Below are 20,947 nucleotides of genomic sequence, written 5' to 3' on the forward strand. Positions count from 1 at the left end.
GAGATTTCCCTTTGGTCTTCCTCGGATTATACAACCACACCTTGTCTCCTGGTACAAAGCTGACATCAGTAGGTCTCTTATCATAACATAGCTTCATGGAATCAGCAGACGTTTTCAAGTTTAAACACACTTGATGGTGAATATCATCCATCCTTTTAGATAACACTTTCACGAACTCTGACACATTTTCAGGCAACTCTTCATAAGGTGGGCGTCCTGTCATGAGATCAACTGGCAACTGAAGTTCGTGACCATACATCAACTTTGCTGGAGCGTATCCAGTGGCTTCATGCTATGCTGTCCTATACACCATCAACAGTGGAAGGACTAAGACATCCCAATCATCTTGGCGGCTATTACAAAACTTTGCCAATTCCTATCCCAGTGTCCAGTTGTACTTTTCTACCATCCCATCAGACTGTGGGTGAAGTGGCATTGTTCTGGTCTTTTGTATGCCAAACAACTTGCAGCATTCATGGAAGACAGCTGATTCAAAGTTACGGCCTTGATCTGAATGCAGTTCATATGGCATACCAAATCTGAAGAAGAAATCACCAATAACCAAAGCTACAGTTGTAGCTTCCTGATTTGGTATTGCATATGCCTTACACCACTTGGTGAAATAATCCATCACCACACAAATGTACCTGTTTCCAGCACGAGTTTGGGGCAAAGGACCAGCAATGTGAATGGCTAGTCTTTCCATTGGTGCACCAACTTGATATAACTTCATTGGAGCACATCATTTATTCTTGGGTCCCCTTTTAGCACAACATGTTAATATAAATAAGTTAAATATATATATAAGTTAATATAAATTCATTTTAAATTGGTAATTCGAATGTTTAGTTAATTCAGTTTAGAAAGACAAATTCTTCAATAACAAATTACTTTGATGCCAATGAATAATCTTATCATTTCTTGCTATATATTATGTTTTATTATGTTAACCATTTTATTTTGTCAAACTTCCTTAATTACATATTAATTAGTATACATTATATAATTTTATAGCTAATTTATAATCCATTTAAATTGCTCAACAGAATTAGATTTATAAAGTGAAGGTTCTTGTTGAAACTGAAGAAGCTGAAAAAATTTGTGTTTATTTGATTACAAACATTAATGTTAAAGATTAAATATAAGTATCTTATATTCATTTTTATGGGGACATAGTTTGCATACTTTGAAAGAGACAGGATATGAAGCAGACTTAATTGTTTCTACATCAGAAATAATCTGATAACAAAACACTAGTGATGTAGACATTGTGATGTAAATACACTTGAAAAGTAAATTGTTATCAAATAAGGTTATGAATGTGTATTTAAAACATATCTTAAACCACTCAAAGAATATTTACCTCATTGTCAGTGAAAAAGTTTTTATAGCATTGTTGAATAATAATGAACTGCAAAAACTTTTGTGAAGAAAAACACTAGTTTAAATATTTATTGTACCTTAAGTTACATCATTAGTTTGTAAAGATATCCTTCCATCATTTAAAAACTACTTTACATATCCCACATGGTACCCTACTTTCGCTCAAATACATAGCTATTCTTATTCAGTGCTGCCCTCTATTTGCAAAATTGTTTTCACATGTCACAAGCCTTTCACTCCCACATACCACTCAGCTCACATGGTTTATCTGATTTTTACATGCACATTATTATGCGACAAACCTCCATCAATTGCTCCATCTCTATACGAGTTTGTCCGAGAGGATGTTATAGCTTTGAATGAGCCATCATAACGATTGGTATCCCTCATCCTACATCCACATGGAAGTTGGTTCCCAGCAATTTAATTTTGGATTTAGAGCTGAACTAATCAATATCATGTCCTCACACATGTAGTGTGATTGGGATCCCTCATTCTACCTCCACATGGAAGTCAGTTGAGTTTTGGATTTAGAGCCGAACTAGTCAACATCATGTCCTCACACCTGTAGTGAGATTAGGATCCCTCATTCTACCCCCACATGGAAGTTGGTTCCCAGTGGTTGAGTTTTGGATTTAGAGCTGAACCAATCCCCATAAATCCTCACAAATGTGTTAAAAAGGTGCCTGGTGCCTCACTCATTAATTTCCCCTGGGTGGACTGCTCTGGTGTTGTGAGTCATGGTGGGTGGATTTGTTGGTTGCTCCACTTCTTCCTCTTGTGCTAATCCTCAATGTCTTTATGCTGAGGATGTTACTGTGTTTGAGGTGGTACAGTCTGTTTGGTTTGAGTGGGACATCTATGTATTTCACTCTTCTCACGTTCTGAGATTGGTTGTGGGAATTTCTCCATCCAATCAGCTGAACTTGAGGGGAAGATGGTATGATCTTCTTTCCTACTCCCACTTGGATGTCAGTTCCCACTGGTTAAGTTTTGGATTGTAGTTGACTTACCCATCGTATGATCTTGTCCTACCCCTGCATGGATGTCAGTTCCTGGTGGTCAAGTTTTGGATGTAGTTGATTTGCCATGTATATTGTGCCCTAACCACTCTACATCTCTTCTTTTACCCACCTTTTGTTTATCAGGGAAATTTAAATTATTATATATTGTAGTTAAGATCACTGTCCAATCATTTTCTCTCCCATTAGAATGTGCTCCTCAGAATTGTCTGCTGAATCTGTCTCACCTTTCCAACATCTAAGAAAAGAGTATACCTCATACAGAAATGGTGTGGTATCCCACATATACTCTTATTATTAGAGGGTTCCCTCATGAGGGTGTCCTTTGGGTGCTTTTTAAGGATGCTTCTACTTTTCTCCCTTGCAGTCCCTCCACCTATTCAGTGTGGGATTCTAGGTATGTATGTGAGTGGAAGTAAGGCATCATGTCAGAAATTATAATTTTCCTACACTGAAAATATATTTCTGATAGATACTTACTTCTGCTCATACTGTACACCGGTGCTTAGGTTTCTGCTTAAACTTGAAGAGATACTTACATAGAACAGCATAAAGGGAGTCACATGAGTCATGTGTCGGAGGTGCGTCTATTGGTGAAGGTTTCGCCACATGATAATTTGGTGAATCAGTTAAACCATGTGAACTGAGGGGTACGAGAAAGTGAAAGACTTGTGGCATGCCAAAAAAAACTTGCAAACAGAGGGCAACACTGAACGAGAATAGCTGTGTATGTGAACAGTAATAAGTACCTGTTGTAAATATCTTTTCAGTGTAGGAAAATTATAACTTTTGCTACATGAAAAAGCACAATCAATTATATTTATATATTTCTTCTTCTTTCATTTGGCTCAATAGGATGGGTTACTATAGCTGAGTCTTTGTTGGGTCAGAAAGAACAGCATTTACTGCTGCATGTGAGAGCAGTAGATAGAGGTGTGCCACCCAAATCATCAGAGGTGCTCCTCATTGTTACAATAACAGGTGAAAACCTCCATGCTCCTGTCTTCACAGCTCTCAGCTACCAAGTAATTGTTCCTGAAAATGAGCCACAGAGCTCAGAAATACTAGCTGTGACAGCTACTGATAGAGATCAAGGTATTTAGACTTCTTTTTGAATAAAATATTAAACACATGATTTTTTATTTTGAGGCTCAAAGTATCCAAACCATTATATATTACATGGTTTTGTTATTGTATGTGAAGGATAGATTAAAAGATTGTTATTTGGGTAAGAAAAATTACTGTGAACATTGCTATGAATTAGTGGGTAACATTTTTCATATAAATTTCACTGTGCCAAAGCTAGTGTTATGCAAAATTCACTGTATGGACGTCTTGCCTGATTAATCAACATGAACTCCTGTAAAAAAAAAAAAAGTCCATCTTTATTCATTACATGACAGTTTATGGTACAACAGTTCAAGGTGGCATTTTCTTATAGATTTTGTTTAAACCATGTTACTACTTGCTAATAACAACAGTTTTATTTCAATAGAAAAGATACAATGTATAACAGTTATGTGTTGTGCTTGTGACTTTGAAAAGAACACAAAATGATGTGTGTACAGAAATTCTACCAAACTCGCTTCCTCACATAAAATGTTCATAAAGCTTCATTGGGTGGTGGACTTAAATATGTTTTTTAGAAAATAACTGCTAAATTGATATGTTTGATAATTCCATACTATTATTGTAGTTTTTGCTAAAGTTAGTTTTAGAAAAAAATATAATTCTAAAAATGATAGAATTTACTCAACATTTGTGGGGAAAATGGACAGTTTGGTCTTTGAAGTAGTCAGTGTTCTACAACTTCAGACTTGTTTTTTATAGAACTTTTCAGGATTGCACAGGTTCAGGTATATGTTTTAACTTAGAAAAATATTAAGTTGATAAATAGTATTGCTTAATGTCAGGTGCTCCTAAATGTTAATCTTTCATTAATTATGTGCAGAATGGTTATTTTCAGTTGAGTGAAAATATGAAAAAGTTGGAATTACTAACATCTTGGTCATTTTCAGCAGCAGCCAGTCATCAGATATTAAGTCTCTCTTCACTCAGTTGTCAACAGAAATAAAAGTATATATTTTGAAAATTTATAAGCAACAAAGAATTTTATTTTTACCTAACCTCAGATTATTATATTTTTAGCTCAATGAAATGACTCTTATTTAAATTTTTATTCAGATTTCTGTTTTTCATTTTTTCAGGTCTCAATGGAGAAATAGTTTATTCAATAGTAGCTGGCAATGATGATAATAAGTTCCATATTGGTCGCAATACAGGTTTCGTGACTGTTCAGAAACTTTTGGACTATGAGGAAAGTAATAAGTTCCATCTGAACATCACTGCTACAGATAGAGGCTTCCAAGCAAAACACACTATGTCCATGTTGACTGTTATTATAACAGACATCAATGACAATCCACCTGTTTTTAATGCAACAGAGTTCACTTCTTATGTTACAGAGAACAGACCTCCTGGAACTTACATCACACAGTTAATTGCAAAAGATGCAGATTCTGGAGCTAATGCAATTATTCAATATTCAATTATACAGGGAGATAAAAAAGAACAATTTTCAGTTGATCCCCAGAGTGGCATTATTTTTTCAAAGAACATGTTTGATTATGAAGAAAAAAATGTTTTTGTTTTGGAGATAATGGCTAGTAATCCTGGTTCTTCCCAATACAGCTTGACAAAACTAAAAGTTCATATCAATGGTCAGAATGAATTTTATCCTCAGTTTATACAACCAGTTTTTCAGTTTACTGTAAGTGAATCTGCAAGTATTGGAAGTTCAGTGGGAACTCTGTTAGCCACTGATAAAGATGCAGGTGCAGATGGTGACCTCTTCTTCTTATTTGTTGGCAGCAGCAATGATCGTGGCTTCTCAGTGCAGTCAAGAACAGGGGAAATTACTGTTGCCCGAAGACTAGACAGGGAATCACAGTCTCGTGTGGTTGTATCTGTAATGGTAAAGAATAGAGGAAGTATTAGAGGCAATGACACTGATGAAGCCCAAGTTGTCATTAGTGTTCAAGATGGTAATGATCCACCATTATTCTCTTTGTCATCGTATGAGGCTCAGGTGAGTGAAGCTGCAGAGTTAGGATCAAAAGTCACTACAGTCACTGCTGTGGATAAGGATGTACACCCAGAAAATAGCCATTTTTCATACTCTATAATTGCAGGAAACATCAATCAGGTGTTTGGAATAGATCCACAATCAGGTACAATCCACAATGCTGGAGAACTAGATAGGGAATCCTTAGCAGTTTACAACTTGACTGTTGCTGCTGTTGATAGAGGTTCCCCACCACAAACAGGAACATCCACTGTTCATATTCTTGTTACTGACATCAATGATAATGCTCCAGTTTTTGACCCACCTGATGTTATTGGATATGTTATGGAAAATGAACCAGCATTTACAAGTGTAATGGTCTTGAGTGCTACAGATTATGATTTACCTCCCAATGGTGCACCCTTTCTTTATTTTTTGGCAGGTGGAAGGCATAAAGACTTATTCCAAATTGATCATCACACAGGTTTAGTCAAGACAACTCAGAGCATTGATCGTGAAAGTATTCCAAATATTGAGCTGCTTATTGAAGTTCGTGATAGTGGATTTCCAACACAAAAAGCCCAGCATCCTATTAACATTATGATTTTAGATAAAAATGATAGTCCTTCATCAGTTAGAGCTTTAACTGTCATTGTTTGGGTGTACAATAAGAAGTTCTATGGTGGGAAAATTGCTGATGTTCATCCTTTTGATCCAGACCTCTCTGGTAATTATCAGTGTACACTTCACAAAGGAGACACAGACATGTTTAGGATTCCAAGTAAGTGTGATCTCCATGCAGTACCACTCCAGAATCCACAAAATTACACTATAACAGTGAGGGGCAATGATGGTATACATGCAGATGTAATATCCACAACATATGTTCAGTTCATGAAATTTGACAATTTGACTGTAGAAAACAGTGTAATGATGCAGGTTTTAAATCAGTCCACTGATGTGTTTTTGATGAATCAGTTTCAGCAACTTCAGAAAGTGCTAAAGGATATGTTTCAGGTAGGCATCATGATGTGAAGAGTAAATTAGATTATTTTTAAACCAAAGAAAAAATATTTAGTTTTTCAAATTCTTTATAATCACAGTGTACTTCTAAGTAACTTACTAGTGTAAGTTAGTTTAGATTGAAATACACACATGACTCTCATCTAACATGAACAATTTGTAAAGCCATATAATAATAATAATGAGTTGGTTCTCAGACACATACAACAGTGTTGTAACCTGCAGATAAAATGTTTTTTCATTTTGTGCTCAGTTAACAATGACAATCTATTTATTTCAAATACTATTTGACATATGGCTAAGAGTTAAGCTACGTGATAAACATTTGCCCTCAGTAAAATTCCTGTGAATGAGTATTACTTATTTCGGTATCTTCATAAGTAGTTGTTTAGCAATCTGAAAAATAATGAAAAAAAAGTTTTATTTATTTTTTCAATGTTTTTGAACCTGTGAACTATTTATCTTTTTGTTTACACGGCTTAAACTAGTTTATTTTAATTTGATTATTCAAAAGTGACAAATATTTCTTGGTGTTCAAAGTAATTTTCATAACAGCAGCTTCCTGATTTACTGTAAGTTTTAGTATCAATAACATGTTAGTGTATGCAATTAACTTATTTGCTATACAACATGAGTTGTTGAAGTCACTTTTTATTTGTTAATTGTCAATCTGTATGATGATTTTGAAATACCCAAACAAATCTTTAGACTGTATTAAATCCCAGATCAACATACTGTGCTATCCTGCAAAGATAATTGGTACTTTGGGCAGTCAGAATAAACCAATTTGTTCATAATAACATAATTGAGGTATTATTTTACTTAAAATATTAGTACCTAATTTTGAAAACAGGTTGGGAAAAATGATTACATAACATGCACATATACAAAAATGATTGTACTAAAATCCATATATAAGTTGTTGTTTTTTCTTGCAATTAATTGCATATAGTGTTTTCTTACATTAAACATTTGTGTTAATGTTTTTGATAAGTAAGAATTACATCAGATTTCACAGTTTTGTTTTCTTGGAGGAACTCACTAAATTTCTGTTTTGGTGTTAACACTTCACTATTTAAATAAGGTTAGACTTAAACATTCTACACTCAAAAATTGGATGACATTTTTGTGAAGTTTAAACTGAAGCTTTCACCTTTCTTTTTTCCCTTTATTCTTTAGTCTCTTATGGTTTATGGGTGTGAATGATAGTCAGTAATATATGTAAAAATAAGCAAACTTTGACTGAGAACTCTGATTTCTTTCTCTGCTGCAAGGTTTTAGTATATTTTCTGAGATTGCCTAGTAATGACTTTCAGGAAATTAAAAACAACACTAGTAGGGCTAGTTGTAGTGAATTTAATTATAATGAGCAGTTTCTATTAAGAAACAGGTTTCAACCCTTAGTTTGTGCAGATGATGAACTAGAAAGGGAAGAATAACAGAAGGGGATTGGAATCAAAAGTAAAGGAGGTTATTGTTATAGGAGACTTTAGTGTGGCAAATGGATAGGATAGTATATGGGGTAAATATAGAGAAAAGAACTAGGTTATGTTATCTAGGGGCAGGACTGGAGGATATTAGTGTCAAAGCTGATGATATAATGAAGGGTACTAGCAGTGATAAAGTCTTTGTAGTGCACATAGGATCTTTTGATGTAGGAAAGAGGTCAGAGGAGTTTATTGTTAAGTACAAGGTATTGATAAAGGCATTCAATGAAAGGTGCCATAACAAGTTAATTCTGTCATAGATATTGGAAAGATTTAAATGAGGGGATGAAATTATAAGTAGGTCACTAGGACTAAATGCTAGGCTTAAGTTAATATATAAAGACGAGTAGATTGGCTGATTGGATTTGTGGGATAAGTTTTTTGCTTGCCACTAGCCTTGAAGCTTCTACCTAATTTAACATGTTTCCATGTGGTATTGCTACATTGTTGCATGCAAATGAGCATGTGCCACCCCTCCACTAGTAGGAGTGAAACACCATCTTCTAGCACAGCAGGCCCCCTCTGTACCGATTGTTCAATCATCATTTCTTGATTTGTCACTCGTGTGTCAAGACATCTTTTTCCACTTGAATAAGATTTCTCAACATCAACAACACTTGGTTGAAATATCTACAAAACCAACTTTTGTGGAAATATCTTTTTATTTTACTTTCAAACAATTCTGCCTCTGCAGACCTTTGGCTCTTATTTTCCTCAACAGGAATTTCACAGAGGCAGTCACTTCCATGCTGTCTAGTGTTGAACATCTGGACTTTGTTCACTCTAGCCAGACTACCATAATGGTGTCAGGTGCTTCTTAGTCTGTCAGGGGATATTACAGCTATTGTGTAGTGGGTGGTGGAGTCTTGCATGTGGCCTGGACCTTTTTCAGGCGTTAACACGGACATTTCTCCTCCTATAGTTCTCTCCTCGAAGGTATGGATTTTATGCAGTCTTTCCTGCCACCTAAGTTTGCAACAATTCTTCTAGAGCAGACTTGGATCTACCTCAACATTTTGAATCCTTCAATGACTTTTCTTCTTAGGTGTATTACCTTCTTTCACACTTTCCTGTTTCTTATTATTCTTCCTCAGCCTTGTTCTTTTTTACTTGGTTACTCTGTTGCTGGGATTTGTTGGGGAGGGATACCCTTCTTGTCCAAGAAAGTTTATCTCCATTTTATCTCAGAGACCTTCGTCTGGCTTCTTTCCTCTGCCAATTAGTTTTGGGTGAGGTACCTGATTCTTTGTAGTCATGGGCTGAGGCTGCATGCCACCATTTTTTCTTGACTACTCTTGTGCCCCATCTTTCCCAAGTTCCTTCTCTTCACTCCTTTCTGCTGCCTGTTCTTCCATCCCATTCCTCTTCCCCCATCTATTCCTCTGCAGGGCCACTTGGGGGTATCCTTTTGGTGCTGATTTTCCAGACCAAGACATGATCCAGACTGTACCCATTCATGGACTAGCATGAGTAAAGCAGGCAGGGGATTCTTTCCTATCTTCCATGCCTAGTTTAAAACATAGTGCTAGCCTGCTTTTAAAAACAGGGTTTTTGTAGTCCCAGATTGCACTGTTTTATGGAGATGTACTCCTTTGGATTCCACACTGTGCTTTCATCTCTCCATTTTTCTTCTAGTGGAGCTTGGGAGCCCTTGTCACTCACCAGTTAATAGCTGCTGGACCATTGAAAATTCCTCCTGAATGTGATCATTTCCACTCAATAAAGAGTAGGGTTTTGGTGTTCTGTTTATGTAGTACAGTTCAATCTTCTGGCTGACTTTTCCCCATCCTACTGCTACCCAAAAGTTGGGTTCCCAGGTAGTAAGGTGTTAGATTGGTGCAGGACAAGTCAACATAAATACTCACTCAATTGCAGAGTGGACATTACTTTCCCATTCTGCCTCACTGACCTTTAGGTGAAGATGATGGAGACCCTCCACCTACCATGGCCTGGAAACCAAATTCCCAGGCTTTGGACTAAAGTTGGCCCACCATGTAGAGTCTGACACACCATAACCACACTACACATATAGCACTTCCAAAAGCCTGATGCAGGTTTGGATTGTGCTTGTATCTTCTGCTCATCTTTGCAACACTTTCCTTCCTTTCCAGGCAAAGAGTGTACTCTGATACAGATGAGGTGCAGTCTCCCACGAGTGTGCCCCCATACAGTTTCAAAGTATAGAATGTCAGATTCCATTTGGGTGCTTTCTGAAGGGGACTCATTTTGGAAGTTAAGTATCATATTGGAAGTTAATATTTTCCAACACTGAAAATGTATTTCTGATTGATACTCTACTCACCTTGCTCACACTTCCCACCCTTTCTATCCACTTCTGGTGCATCTTACTTTCTTGTCTTTTCTCGAAGTGATCAATGAACAATCAATATAGAGGGAGCCAGCTTTGCTAGAAGGTAGTGTTGCACTCCTATTGGTGGATACTTGTTGCATACTCACTTGCATGCATGAATGCAACAATATTACATGGAAACCTATGAGATTAGGTGGGTTTGTTTTGAATTTCACGCAATGCTACATGAGGGCTATCTGCACTAGCCATCTCTAATTTAGCAGTGAAAGACTAGAGGGAAGGCAGCTAGTCATGACCACCCACCGCCAACTCTTGGGCTACTCTTTTACCAACGAATGTGGGACTGATCATCATATTATCATGTCTTTGTGGTTGTAAGGGCGAGCATATTTGGTGGGATGGGGATTCAAATCCGCAACCCTTAGATTGCGAGTCAAGCACCCTAACCACCTGGCCATGCCAGGCCAAATTTGGTGGGAGTCTTAAGGATAGTGGCAAGCACAAATGTTCACATGTAGAAGGCAGCACTGAATTAGAAAAGGTTGATGTGAATAGAAGTACCTATTGTAAATACATTTTCAGTGTTGGAAAATGTGAAGTTATGATATAATGGGAATAATTGAAACCTAACTAAATGTAGACAATTTTGATGACAGCAGTTTTTTTGCAATTAATGGTTAGAGGCTGCTTGATAAGTATAGAGTAGGAAAACAGGGGAAGGACTGGCTTCATATGTAAAGTATGAGTTCAGCCTATTCAAGTTGAGGATGTCAAAGCTAGTAGCAATTAGGTTGAATCTATTTGGATTTCTGTTAATAGTTGTAAGAGCAGAAGGCTTTTAGTTGGACTTTGTTACAGATATCCAGATGAAAGTGGTGAAATTAATGAGAAACTATACAGTGAGATATAGAATTCAACTTATAATGAAATTATAATTATGGGTGATTTTAATTTCAGGCATAAAGATTGGGAAATGTTAGGATCAAATCTTGAGGAAGACAGGTTTTTAAATAAATAAATAATTGATAAGGTAGAGATTGGGGAACATCTGGGTGCAAGTGATCATGTTTTGCAGCATATAGAGATAAGGAATAATGAGACTTTGGTTTTAAATTTTAAAAATACAAATTTAGAAGAGATGTGACAGGAACTGTGTTGTGAATTGGACAACTGAATTGGAGATACTGATGAAATTTGAAATATTTTAAAAATAAATTCTTAGAATATTAAAAAACAGGTTGGCTCACAAAGGATAAAATTAAAGAAAAATATTATAAATATAAGAAGATTAAATTGACTGCAATGATAGGAAATTATAGAAAGTGTAGAGATTTGGTGAAATAGAAAATTAGGAAATCAAAAAATTATATGAAAAAAGGTTGTCTGAAAATGTAAGAAAAATTTGTAAGGATTTCCTCAGATACATTAAGATTAAACAAAATGTTAGGATGGGAGTAAGTTCTTTGAGGGATAATACAGAAAGGCTAATATTTATGATTATGAAATGGCTATGTTATTAGATTTAGCTTTTTCTTCATTTTTTATTAATGAAGATTTAAGAAGTATTTCTCACTCTGAAAGGTTGCTAGATGGAAACAAGACTGAACAAGATGATTACATTAATTCTGAGCTTGTTGAGAAAAAAAATTGGAAAGTTTAAAGAATGATAAAGCTCCTGGGCCAGATAATATTTACTCAAAGATCTTGAAAGAAAGTTAAGGACTGGATATGTGAGTCACTTGCTATAATTTTTTTTCTATGTTCTTGAATAGTGGACAGGTGTCAGAATGTTAGAAGTTGGCTATTGTTATTTCATTTATAATGAAAGGCGACAAAAATTGTCACAGTAATTATGGGCCTATTAGTCTTACACCCATGGTGTAAGATATTTGAAAGTCTGATAAAAGATGCTTTGCAATGTCATTTAAAAAAGTTTAAATTTTTGTGAGTTTGTCAACATGGCTTACCTTACTAACCATTTGACATTCTTTGAAGAAGTTACTGCTTATGTAGATGAGGTTACCGGTGTGGATTTGGAGTATCTGGATTTTAAGAAAGCTTTTGACAAGGTATCACATAAAAGTCTTGTTAAAAAAAAGTTATCTGTATAGGCATGGGGGATAGGATGGCTTATTGTATAGGAAACTGGCTAGATGGAAGTAAATAGAGTGTTGTTATAAATGGAGTTCAGTAAAACTAGATTAATGTCATGAGTGGGGTACCTCAGGGCTCAGTGTTAATACCTTTGCTCTTTTTTGATTTACATCAATGACATAGGTAAAGTAATGATCAACAGATTATTTAAATTTGCTGATGACATTAAAGTTTTAGGTGCTGCTTTGTTGTGAGGGTTCTGATGCTGCTTTACAAAAGGATTTGTATAATTTGGTGAGTTTGGCAAATAGGTAGCAGATGACTTAATTATAATAAATGCAAGGAAATGCATGTGGAATATCACAGTTTGAATTATGAGTATAATTTTGATGGGAATAACCTTAACAGCATTATGGAAGAAAAAGATATTGGTGTTCTGGTTAATCAATTTCTTAAACCATCCAAGCAATATGCTGTTAATAGTGACAGGGCAAATAGTATTTTAAGTTGTATCTACAGAAATATTGAATACAAGTCTAAAAATGTTATAATGTTATTGTATAGATCATTGGTTAGGCCACAGTTGGAGTACTTTCTTTGTTCAGTCTTGGGCTCCTTACCTTTTTAATAAAATTGAAAGTGTTAATGCAACATCTTTTTTTCATATTTAGTGGTGAAAATGTTAAGGCCAGATAATGTAAATATAAATTCTGGCAGGGCAGAAATCATTTTCAGCTAAGAAAGCTTTATTTTCCTAACAGGGTGGTTGCCTTTTGGAACAGGCTGCCCTCAGGTGTGGTGGATGCAGTTAATTTAAGAGAATTTAAGAGAAATTTTGATAAATATTAGAACAATAAGGACTGGCATTGAGGTTTTAATTTAGTGAATAGGATGGCCTAGATAGATCAAAAGGCCAACTGTTGTCCTTTAATGTCATGTTATGTTTATACAAGCATCTTACTTTTGAATCAGTCTCAACCTATATGAATAATTATGTATCTTAATTGATACAATTCATTTACCTTGCAGATGCTTAACATTAAGTTATCATGATTCAGTAACTCATTTTGTTAAACACTATTATGGAAGAAAAAGATCTTTGAGTTTTGGTTTACCAGTCTTTTAAGCTGTCCAACCAATGTGCTGTTTGGTAGTAGCAGGGCAAATAGAATTTTAGGGTGTATCTACAGAAATAGTGAATACAAGTCTAAAGAGGTTATAATTTCCTTGAATATATCATTGGTTAACCCACATATGGAGTACTGTGTTCAGTCTTGAGTTTCATACTTTAGATAGGACATTGAATTGTTGGAAAGAGTTTCAAGGAGGGTTTGTAGGATGATATCTGGAATGGAAAAGTTGTAATACGAGGATATGTAAAGATCTTTGAACTTTTTTTTCAAAAAAAGAAGACTTAGAGAGGGATCTGATTGAGGTGTTTAAGATTGTTAAAAGAGTTGATAGTATTGATGCCTTGTCTTTATTTTTTTTATTTAATGGTGAGAATGGTAAGACTAGGGCAGAGTTGATACTTCCCCAAATCCCCAACTGGTGTTTTGAAAAATCTGAATAGAAAACCATGATTGATATCATATTGAAATGCCAAAAATTTCCATGCCTAAGGGCCTGAGTCCCAAATCTTTTAAGCATATAGCAACACCTCTGGACTAGAGGATACAGATATAAATTATGGCAGAATATAGGTCATCTTCAGCTAAGTTTTATTTTTCTCACAAGCTGGTTGGCCTACGAAACATGTTGCCTTCAAATGTGGTGGATACAGTTAATATAAGGGAGTTTAAGGGAAAGCTTGATAAATAACTGAATGATAAGGGCTGGATTTGAGTTTTTAGTGTTTAATTTAATTTAGAAAATAAAACAGCCTAGATGGACCAGCAAGTCCCTTGTTTTTTCATGTTAAGTTTTCATAGACAAAAGAAAGAATAATCCATCTGAGATACTTTCTGTAAGGTTTACATTTGTTTGATGCTTATGTTTGAAAACAAAATCATTTTGATTTAGGCAGACCTTTAATTTTCCACAATAATATATAAATGTTTGTGTATTACTGCAGTTTCAAAAGGGAGGAATATATTTATGTAAAATTTGGTTTTGGCATAGACTATGGTAATATTTGATGTTCCCATCTGTCATCCCAAAGATTGTTAAAAACAAAGTTTGCATTAGAAGAATCACTTCAGAAATATGTATTTTCCATATTGTTGGAACTGTGTTACAAATATGAATTAGAGAAATGGAGAAAGATCCCAGCTGTATTTATGGTTATAACATACACCACCAGTTGTACATTTCCTTTTATTTTGCACCTTTTTTATATTTATTGTGTTTTGTTTAAAAAAGACTTGCTACATTTGTTTTTATGAGGCACTTGTATCAAAAGATCTACTTTCAATATTTTGTGGACAACTTTCATATTCCTAAGAAGTCATAAATTTACATTTAGAGTTGCATATGGGATTTTATGCTGTCCCTTTATTTTGTAAACTGAAAAATATTATAAGATAATTATTATTAAATTATGGATAATTTTATTAATTATTCAAGCTTAGAATCCATGTGAAAGTGCCATTTCATAGTACAAAATTGGCACTCTATGCATCCCTAACATTTTGTAAGAGTTGTAATTTATAAAATAATAATGAATAAATGACTTCATTAGTTATTATAGCAAAATAAAAACTCAAGAGATGATTCCCCCATTTTTACTGATATCAGATTTTGAGTACCAAGCTGAATGTTGACCAGATGTGTATGTTTATGAAGTTTGTAAATTTATAGCTCTATTACAGATTAAAAATTAAAACTATGACTTTTGCCAATGGTTACAGCTTGAAAATTGTGTTTATATATCTTGCAGGAGTTTTCTTTAATTATTTGGAAGTCATTGTATGATTATTTATATGAAAGGTGTAACTTATTTTTTCTAAGTGAATAACCTACACTGCATAAGTATAGGTGTATCAAAATTACTCATCCAAATATAAACCATTATAAAACAACTAAGTATAAATGCAATAATACCAACATTATAACTAACAGTTTCAGATTCTTTCATCACCAGGTGGCTGATAAGTCAAATCAGCAAGAAAATAGCATCCATACAATGACACATGAGAAACTGTAGTTCATGATTCTCTGTCTTACTTGTGGTGGAATGTGGAGGTGTAATTAAGTGTACCTATGGTAACTCAGTATAGTTAGTTATAACTAAGCAAAGTTCCATATTTTTGCATTATTGTTCTTTATTTCATTTTATATTTGGATGAGTAATTTTGTTACACTCTGTATATATGGTGCTGCAATAAAAAAGTACAATTAGAGCTTGAGTTAGCAAGCAATATTATATTTCATAATCTGTTACTATGTACTAATACTGTAAGGCATAGACATTATATATATATATATATATTTGTTTGTTGTTAAGTTCCTAGGAAAGCCAATTTTGTACAGCATAACTGCTCTTAGAAGCCACGTGGAGTTAACACTTGCTGTACAGACAAATTCTGGTAGCTATATCCTGCCAAAAGATGTTCTGGTTATGCTCAGAGAGGGAAAGAAACTTCTTCAAGAATCTATAAGTTGGCAAGACATCACAATTGGATTTGAGCCTTGTGAGATCACACCTTGTCAAAATGGTGGGAAATGTCTCAGTTACCTGGAATTACAAGATTCTCTTTCTATCTTGGATTCTCCTTCTCTAGTCTTTACATCTCCAGTTGTTAGCCGTCAATTTACATGCACGTGCACAAAAGGATTCTCAGGGCCTTTATGCCAGTACAAACAAAACCCCTGTTCCCCTAATCCTTGTTTAGGAGGTGGCACTTGCCATCATGATGATGAAAATTTCCAATGTGTTTGCCCATCTAAATATCAAGGGAAGCAGTGTGAATCTCCAAAAACTGATGCATGTGTAAGCTTACCATGTCAGAATGGAGGAACTTGTGAAGAAGCACCAAATGGCTCATTTTTCTGTTTATGTCGTCCAGATTTCAGGGGTACTGTCTGTGAACAGACTACAGACAGCTGTCGTCCAAATCGCTGCTTAAATGGAGGAACATGTATTGTTGAAAATCCTGGTAGGTCACTTGGTAATTCTACTTTCATTTATATTAATTCAAGTATTTCATTTAAATCCACTGCTTTTAGAAAAACTAAGACCACTCATACTACTTAGAATTGTATTGATTCTGACTGAACACCTACATCAGATTCAACAATATCTTATTATTCTTTGTGAATTTATTAGGCAAAAAAGAAAAAGTTGTGTACTGAAAGATAATGTATATATTTGTATTTTTACCTCTAAAGCATTAATATGAAAATTTTATATTAGCTCTTTAAAATATTGCTTGTCAAATTTCTTGACTTATTGTTAAGGAGATTCATTTGCATTTTTTTTTTTTTAGCTCTGTTGTTTGTTTATATGCTTATTAAATATAATAGTGTTTGGAATTTTCTTTAACATATCATAACATATCAGGACAACAAGGGGTATGTTGGTTTATCGAGGCTATCCCATTCATTAAAAAAAAAAAACTAAAATTCATTCCTGATCATTTAAATGTTTATCAGGCTTCCCTTAAACTCCATTAAATTTACTGCATCCATCACATATGAAGGTAACCCATTTCAAAGACCAATCATCTTGTTAGAAAAGTAAAACTATCTAAGCTGAAGATGACTCCTATCCTGACATAATTTATACAACCTTTCCATCTCTGGCATCATCCTAATAGCTCACCTTTGAATCATTTCCTTTTCAACTACTGATTGAGCCCAATACTGTACACAATACTCTAAAGGAGGCATAACCAGTTACCTATACATTGAAATGATAACCTCTTAGAATTATATAAAATTTTTCTGTAAATACAAAACAAAGTCATATTTGCCTTACCACCAACAACAGCACACTGCTTGAATGACTAAAAAGACTGATCAATCAAAATATCAAGACCCATAACACTGATAAGGTTATTTACATAAAAATTTTACTTATAAATTCAGTTGTGATAATGCACATGCATTATCTTGCATTTATTATAATTAAAATCCATCTGCCAGTTATTTCCCCAACTCACCCAATGATCTAAATTTCAGATCACATTACTGATCATTGTATGCCTCATTTTTGTAACAGCAAAGTGAGGGGAGAGACTGCCTTTATTTTGTAGTAATGGATTTGTTTTGTTCATAGCTATAATATTAGAAATTAAAATTATCCTTTAATTATTTTGAGCAGTATTGTTAGATTTTATTTTAAGAGATGTTATTTAAATATACCCAGAACTGTTCATTTTAATAATTCTAATATCAAACTGTACTATACATCTTTATTTTTAGGTTATCGTTGTGCCTGCAAAGCAAACTATTTTGGAAGACATTGTGAGAAATCACCTTTTGGCTTCCACCGCTACTCTTACATGGCTTTTCCTGTACTGAAACCCACAACTAACGATATATCTATTATTCTTGCAACCAACAAACAAAACAGTCTCCTTGTTTATAATTATGGTAGACCAAGTGGTGGTAGATCTGATTTTGTTGCTTTAGAGCTCCATGATGGCAGACCACAGTTCTTATTTGGTGGTTCTCGTACAGCTGTTGCCACTATTGCAGCAAGAACAAATGTAGCTGATGGCAGATGGCATAAAATAACTGTGATACGCAATGGCAGGGTAGGTCTTATATCTCCAGGTTTGTTTGCACAGGATTATTATTCTACTATTTTATGTACCGAAAGATAAATATTGTATAATCAATGGTTTGACAAATCTTTTAACAAATTTATAAAATGAGTGAAAATTCTATAAAACAACACAATCTATATCTCAGTATAAGCATTAAATATAAACTAATTCATCCTCTAGCTCAAATCACATATGGGTATGTAAAAGGCTTAAGCCATGCTTTAGAATGAATAAATGTTTTTAAGAGTCCAGTTGAAAATAGCTTGAATATATTTCGTAGGTAATTATATGTTTCCATTTATACTGTTTATAGCACCTTTATTTTTTAGATACTTAAATATTTCTTAAATAATCCTTTTCTGTAAAAAAATATAAAAACAATTTCAGGTGACATCTTTATCAGTGGTTGGTTGTTCAAACAGTGGAGAAGTTTGTGAAGAATGCTCCCATGGCAATGCTAGTTGTTCTGTGTCCACAACAGGCCACATTGGGTATTTCTATTGTTTTTATATTTTAATAGCATTTAATTGCAATCATAAAACATATTTTGTGCTTATCTTCCCAAATTAGTTTAATATGACATAATTCAAGCTTGTTTAATTTATTTGAGTTAAAAATATTATAATGCTAAACTAATTAAAGCTAACTAAATTAAAATTGTAGCTATGTGTAAGTATTTGTTTGTTTCAATTCTGGTAGATTATTTTCATACTTAATAATTATAAATGGGAAAAATTATTTAAATTGAACAATACTACTATCACACAGGACTCTAAACTTCAATAACAATCCCATGTATCTTGGAGGTGTTCCTACTATTGATCCTCTTCTTGAGCAGCCAGGACAAGTGAGCACAGATGACTTTGTGGGATGCATTCACAGTGTGGTAGTAAATGGTCGTGAACTGGACCTGAACTCTCCTCTTCAGTTTGCTCATGTTACTCCCACATGTGAACGACAGCATAACAGCTGCAGAACTGACATTGAGTCCCTCTGTGGAGAAAATGGCATTTGTGAAGACTTGTGGTTTACAACCAGTTGCATTTGTGCAAATGGCCTGTGGGCACCAAACTGCAAACAAGGTAACATAATTTAGTTTTAAGATGAAATGGTAATGTTGAGGAAAACTATAACTATTGTTATAAATAGTTTTTATCTAGTGACCTTTTAACATTTAGCACATTTTTTAACATTATGCTACCCCCAATTAAAATAAAACAGTGTGTAATAGCTAGGCCACAAATGAAAATATACTTATCATAACATAATTCTTAAATTTGAATTTTGGTAATTAAATAATTTTTTAAATTAAGTATTTTACAAGAATTCACAAATGTTCTATGTTAACATTAAAAACAATGTTAGACCAACCTTAAAATTATTTTGCTAAAAAAAAGAAGTCTGTTTAACCTCATTAATTTTGAGTTTGTTAAGAAACAATTGTGAAGTTTAAAGAAAGATAAAGCTTCTAGGCCAAATAATATTTATCCAAAGATTTGAAGAAGGTTGAGGATTTGATATGTGAGGAACTTGCTACTACTTATTCTAAGTCCTTCAATAGTGGTTTGGTTTGTTTTGAATTTCGTGCAAAGCTACACAAGGGCTATCTGTGCTAGCCATCCCTAATTTAGCAGTATAAGACTAGAGGTAAGGCAGCTAGTCATCACCATCAACCACCAACTGTTGGGCTACTCTTTTACCAACGAATAGTGGGAATGACCATCACATTATAATGCTCCCATAGCTGAAAGGGTGAGCATGTTTGGTGGGATGGGGATTCCAAATTGTGACTCTCAGATTGCGAGTCGATTGCCCTAACCACCTGGCCATGCTGGGCCACCCTACAATAGTGAGCAGGTGCCAGAAGATTGGAAGTTGGCTAATGTTACTCCACATTTCAAGGGAGTTAATAAAAATTGTTCCAGTACTTTTAGACCATTTAGTCCTACATCAGTGGTAGGAAATGTTTATAAAATCAATTATTAAAGTTGGATAGTCAGTATGGCTTCATTAGTAAAAACTCTTGCCTTATTAATCTTTCCACATGTTTGAAGAGTTTATTGCTTATGTTGATGAGAGTACTGGTATGGATTTGGTGTATTGGAACACTTTCATTAACCCCCCCAAAAAACAAAAACAACGTACATCACATAATAGTTAAACGAACTACCTATACAACATGTTAATTTAGCTTGTATAATGTGTAAAGTTTAGTATACTCTAAACTGTTGTAGTTATGGCACACAATCGGCACATAATGCTGTTTGAATACAAGAAGAGAAACAATGCCTCTGTAGCCACAAAGAATATAAAAAAAAGTTTATGGAAATGTTTTGAACGTTCATAAATGTCAACAATGGTTCAGCAAATTTCATTCAGGTGACTTTAGCCTTAAAAACAGTGATGGCAGGGGCCGACATGTTGGAATTGATATTGATGCTCTGAAAATGCTTGTTGAGTCTAACCCAAGGCAACACATTCGTGAAATGGCTCTGAAATTGCATGTCTCTCATGAAATAATACGTAAACATCTAAGGAATGTGGGAAACTCCATAAAAAAGGTGTTTGGGTGCCTCACGAACTCTCCGATGATCATTGTATCTAACACATGAATGTTGCTTCGTCTCTTTTGCCATGTAATGTGTATGAACCATTTTTGGATAGAATTCTCACCGGTGATGAAAATTGGATTCTCTATGCGAATATTAAATGCCAAAAACAAAGCTCAGTCCTAGATAAAAACCACTTCCAACCCCAAAACCTGGACTCCATCTGCAGAAAGTTATGCTTTGCATTTGGTGGGACATCAGAGGAGTAATTAATTTTGAACTCCTCAATCCACAGAAAACTGT

General features: G+C 34.4%; 1 protein-coding gene across 1 annotated transcript in view; it reads left to right on the forward strand.

Moving 5' to 3' along the window:
• Positions 1-20,947, forward strand: part of LOC106465589 (cadherin-related tumor suppressor-like) — a 159,536-nt gene that overhangs the window by 120,103 nt on the left and 18,486 nt on the right. Inside the window, exons 9-15 of the mRNA XM_022393959.1 lie at positions 3,261-3,500; positions 4,613-6,500; positions 7,672-7,704; positions 15,871-16,481; positions 17,749-18,083; positions 18,483-18,586; positions 18,864-19,177. Coding sequence (XP_022249667.1) covers positions 3,261-3,500; positions 4,613-6,500; positions 7,672-7,704; positions 15,871-16,481; positions 17,749-18,083; positions 18,483-18,586; positions 18,864-19,177 — 3,525 coding nt within the window. The remainder of the gene's footprint in view (positions 1-3,260; positions 3,501-4,612; positions 6,501-7,671; positions 7,705-15,870; positions 16,482-17,748; positions 18,084-18,482; positions 18,587-18,863; positions 19,178-20,947) is intronic.

The sequence above is a fragment of the Limulus polyphemus genome, unplaced genomic scaffold (genome assembly GCF_000517525.1).
Source record: "Limulus polyphemus unplaced genomic scaffold, Limulus_polyphemus-2.1.2 Scaffold69, whole genome shotgun sequence".
Lineage (NCBI taxonomy): Eukaryota > Metazoa > Arthropoda > Merostomata > Xiphosura > Limulidae > Limulus > Limulus polyphemus.